The 5,000-nt window shown below is 42.2% G+C and overlaps 1 protein-coding gene across 1 annotated transcript in view; it reads right to left on the bottom strand.

The window, feature by feature from the left end:
* cab39 (calcium binding protein 39) overlaps positions 1-4,405 on the bottom strand; it is a 12,127-nt gene extending 7,722 nt beyond the window's left edge. The window contains exons 1-3 of the mRNA XM_062419542.1: positions 4,243-4,405; positions 481-636; positions 209-373 (exon numbers count right to left, since the gene is read on the bottom strand). Coding sequence (XP_062275526.1) covers positions 209-373; positions 481-594 — 279 coding nt within the window. The 5' untranslated portion in view covers positions 595-636; positions 4,243-4,405. The remainder of the gene's footprint in view (positions 1-208; positions 374-480; positions 637-4,242) is intronic.
* Positions 4,406-5,000: the final 595 nt, after the last annotated feature.

Genomic DNA, 5,000 nt, shown 5'->3' with positions numbered 1-5,000 from the left:
TGAGCGGGTTTGTCACAAACATCCAACCGTCCTTTGCTACCTACGTGTGCACTTCAAAGAGCGTGCGCACCTTTCTTTCAAGTTCGTCAGACACATTGTTTCCGTCTGGATATGTGCCGCAGATTAACTCCAACTGCTTCACTGCGCGTCTAATTAGTGTTAAATGTCTGCCACTACATTACCTAACAGACACATTATTAGGTCTTACCTCAAAGTCAATGAGCTGCAGGTCTGCTACCAGGGTGCTGAGCAGGCCGCTGTTGTATAGCTCCTGGGCAAGCTGGGCCACTGCTTCTGTCTGGGGCTCTTTCTCATTAGTCCCGTACAGGATTTCCTTCATGGCCACCAGACTCTTTGACACCTCCTCTGTGGCCTGAATACACATACACAAAAATAGCCGGTCACAATGTATCCTGGCATTTTCTGTAGCGATTTATCCCTCAGTAGAAGAAAAGAAAAATTGTGCAAGATTCAACCTACCTTCTCCGCCTTTTTGTCCGAGATGTCATGCTTCTCGAGCACCGTCATGCTGTCCTTAAGGTTCTTGACGATGTCCGCCGGCGACTTGTGGGACTTGCCAAAGGGGAAAGGCATGGCGGAGGGTTACCACGAGCAACCAGGCAGCTGACTGTCCACCTGAGGGATGGAAATGTTGAACTGGATCAGAGCCACTTAAAAAGACGAGGAATGTAAAGGTTGTTGTCCTATAAAAAAAGAACTGCTAACTGATGATCTGCCACTTCCAGACTGTATCTTTGTAATACTCAGCTCAATGCTAATGAGGTTTGGAAAGGTACAGTAAAGTGCAGAAGTAGGTGGTGTCACAGGTAATGAAGGTGATAAGACATAATACAGCCTGTGACTTGCAAATGAGTCATACTCAGAAGTCATGCGGATATAACAACGATAGCATGCAAGTCTGGATGAAGGCTGACAAAACTGATTTTAAGAATGATAACAGAACACACAAGACAACACATATTATCACTACAGTGTGAAGCTTCATCAAAGAACCTCTACAAAACAAGAGTGTACAGGTTTATACAAACTGCGTGTATGTCTGAGTGATGTCTGTTGTAGGACTCATTGTTTTAGATCCGCCTGATATTGGCCTATCAAAAATATATATCGGTATGGGTGATTATGCTGTCCGATATGTGCCAATATTTTTAAAAGATATATAAAAAGCAGCATTTTATGTTTTGTTTTGTTTTTTTCAAATTCAACATATACTCAAGTTTATTTTGTTTTATGTGTTTTTTATTTATACTGTTTCAATCCACTGATCTCACTTTAAACAATAACGTTTATTTTAAAACTGTAAAATATCCTGCCTCCATTAAATATGTTTGTCACAAGTGTGTCACATTTAAGGAATCACTGCAAAAAATGTGTTAATGTGTATATTTTTCAATATATGAGGTTATCAGCTGATTTTTCGATATTGGAATTTTTTCAATCCCTAAAATCAGTATCGGCCCCAAATATCCAGTATCAGTCAGGCCTTCTATTTTTTAATGCACAATATATAAAAAAGGAACCATGAGGGCATTTTTATACATATTTAACAATGTAGATTAATTTAAATGTCACCCTCTTTTCTCACTGAACTCTCACTTCACACCATTTCCCTACTTGTGACTCACTGCTAATGGGGTGAGTATCGTGTCAGGCCTCATGTAGTTTCCATCAGTTTATCTTCCATCTTTAAGACCATATGCTATTCTTGCGCTGGTGTGGTTATCTGGAGCAAAGCTGGCTCCAAGACAAGTGCACTCCAAGTATGTACCCATTTCTGGTCTCAGATTAAAATACAAACCCATCGGAGGAAAGCGGATTTATTTTTATGACCTCTGACCATCATATCTCGATCTGACCTTTACTGCGTCACTCAACGGTGGCGTAATCTGGTGTGGACTTGTGGTCATTGTCAGGGAATGATTAACCGTGCCATGTTTACAGTAACATAGACCTGCTTACACCATGACATGCTGTAGTCTCAAGACCTTTGTCTGACCTGCTCCCTGAACTGTAACTAACATATGTAAGTAAACACATCCTCATATTACTAAGCATACTGTACCCTCTTATATGTATTAATTGGGTTAAAAAACAAAACAACAACCTTTGAGTGTGCTCTCTAAACCCCTGATAAAACTGAATGGGGAATGCAGCTGACAGATGTGACAACCATATCTCACAGCTGCTCATTTAACTGGGTCACTTAACAAGGACCCTTATCAACACCATTGCCTGACCCACCCATCCACCTTAGATACACCACAAGGCAAAAGCCAAAGTTTTCTGAGCAGATAAGTAGGCTAACTGGAGTGTAATTAGCAACATGGCAGACTACATGTACTTCTTTGATCAAAGGGTGGATCATTCTGAGTGACTACATGACCTATTCCAAGAAGCCACATGACATCATTTCAAAATATCAATAAAATCTCACAACAATCTCTCGTCTTAAGCAAGCTGCTGCTTCACACCCTTGTTTACACTGTGGTGATAAAGGTTTGCCATAAAAATAAAAATAAAACACGTGTCATTTAGTCACTTGAGAGAAACACATCAAACATTTAGAAGCTCTAGTCTGAGTCTGCCACTGACCTGTTATCTTGCGAGGATCTCTAACCTCTGAACCTAAACCTTGGAGCAGTCACAGTCTTTCTGTCCTGCTTTGACGAGGAGTCCACATTTAGAAAGCAATGCTGTAGCCAGGAATATAAACCAAGGGGCATCGAAGTGGGAGGGTGCAGTCCACCTTTCATATATGATGTGTCATGTGTGACTGCGCTGAAACACAAAACCTGTCCCTGCTATGACTGGCGAGCCGGGCTGTGCTTGCTTGCTTGCTTCCATCTCCCATTAATCTTAGACACACCTAAACTTCGCCAGGTGGCCAAATCCGTCTTTTCGCACAGGTTAATGCTCGTTACTGTAGGCAGCAGTGTCCGCTTCACTGTCTGTGACGCAAATAGCAAAGCAACACATATGGCAGGTTGAAAATCAGCTGCTAACCCTCATCTTGATGCTAGGCCAACAAACGTCAGCGGTGTTTTCGTGCCTCACTTATCAACACAATGACCCATCATTGCCTAAAAGAAAGATAGCAAGTCCACCTCCCCACCTCCCCTTCTTCTTATTCTTCTTCCTCCTCTTCCTTCTCCACCTCCTCCCCTCACTCACTCAGAAGAAATTACTGTCATGCTAGCCAAAGCAGACTTCACCTATCCAAGTTGACAATTATTGGAGCCTGAAGTATTGTTACCCAGAAAACAACTAAACAAACAAAACAGTGTCTGAGGACCCATCAAACGTCACCCCCACCCTTCTGCCTAGACAGCCGCGGATACTCTGCTATTATTTGACAGCAAGCTAGACACCGTTGCGAGCAGCTAGTTGAAGCTAGTCAGGTCAACGAGCATATTTACAAGTGTCACAACATACTACAATGCCCTCTACTAACTGTCACAACCTTAAAATAAAAAATAAAATAAAAACCTCGAGCAAGTTGAGAGCCTGCGGCGCGGTAAACTGGCCAACATGAAGCTGGCAGGGAGCACCGCCCCTCTGTGTTATATCCATGCCTGGTTTGTGATGGTGTGAAGCCTGCCAACTTTGCGCAATGCTAACAAAATGGATACGTGCTCGCTGACTTATTATGTGTCTCGCAAATGCAAACCACCTTTAACGCCAAGCTGTAATAATATATATGATTTGGCCATCGTTACATTCACTTGACAGCTTCCTATGTGTGTTTATAAGCTAACGCGGCCTATATTTCAATCAGTGTCTGCCTAACAACACTGCTGTTGCTGCTGGCTTGTTAAAAGTGTGTGTGTTGTCGGCACACAGGAGGCCTCGAGAGGGCCTCATGCTTCCACACAATTTGAGCTGCTTTCGCTTATTTTATAATAGCTATTGAGTGTTGGACGTGCATTTATGATAGCTACTTAGTAACGTATCTAATATATGTAACATTAGTTAGCTCACTTAGCATACCCAGGCCTGGCAGAGGCTCCCCGCGCTAGCCTGCACACTCAGAGCCATGTCTGACTTTAGCACATCATCAACACCAGGCTCACTTCTGCTAAAACGTTTCTACTTACTGATATGCCCATCAAGCTAACGGTACCAAATATAGCAAACTTAGCTTTAATAGCCTTACAAGAAATAGCCTTGCATTACAATGCTTGCAAATATGGATTCATAATAACATTACATAGAGCATAATACCTTGTGAACGGCGTTTCTACTCGTTTCCCCCCGATTTGTCAAGATGGCAAAAAGGCAACTCAGGTGCTCCTTTGAACAGAAAGTGCTTTGTTTTCTTTGCTCGTCGTCTCCCCGTGTTTGTACTGTAGTTAATGTGCGGATGTGTTTCCTAGTTCCTCCTCTGAGCCCGACTGGTAACGTTAGCAGCACAGTTGTTGTCACTGTTAGCAGCGTCTACCGCCTCCTCTGGCCGTCTGGTGTCATGGCAACAATGGTTTCACGTTACGTCACTGGAGCAGAGCCACAGTGTGGCCACAAGGTGCTGCTCATATACAGCCTAATTTGATCTCAAGTGGGCCAGACCAGTAAAACCACTGAATAAATTACCTATAAATAGTATATTAATATTCATGTAATACATATTATAACTCTGCTTTCTACTATAATAAACCATCTAGGTGTACCCTGCTAAGAGATACTAATACAATGTGCCCAAGCCCACTGAGGCACATTTGTCCTTCAAATCTGAATCACATTGCAAGTCAGCTATCTCAAGCTGGATGTTCATGGGCAGATCAGACGCCTTGACTGTGAATGGCGAGTGAATATGAGGGAGAAAATCAGTGCATTTTATTGAAAAACTGGAATTACTTTTCTTCAATTGTCATATTTTGCAAAGTTATCCATTGGGCCAGATTGGAAGATTGAATATATGAATGTATGAAATTGTAATTTCAAGCATTCAGTTTAGCAGAAGTTACCAAACAACAAATAACATA

This window comes from Scomber scombrus, chromosome 5 (assembly GCF_963691925.1).
Source record: "Scomber scombrus chromosome 5, fScoSco1.1, whole genome shotgun sequence".
NCBI lineage: Eukaryota > Metazoa > Chordata > Actinopteri > Scombriformes > Scombridae > Scomber > Scomber scombrus.
This window is presented reverse-complemented; position numbering and strand designations above follow the sequence as displayed.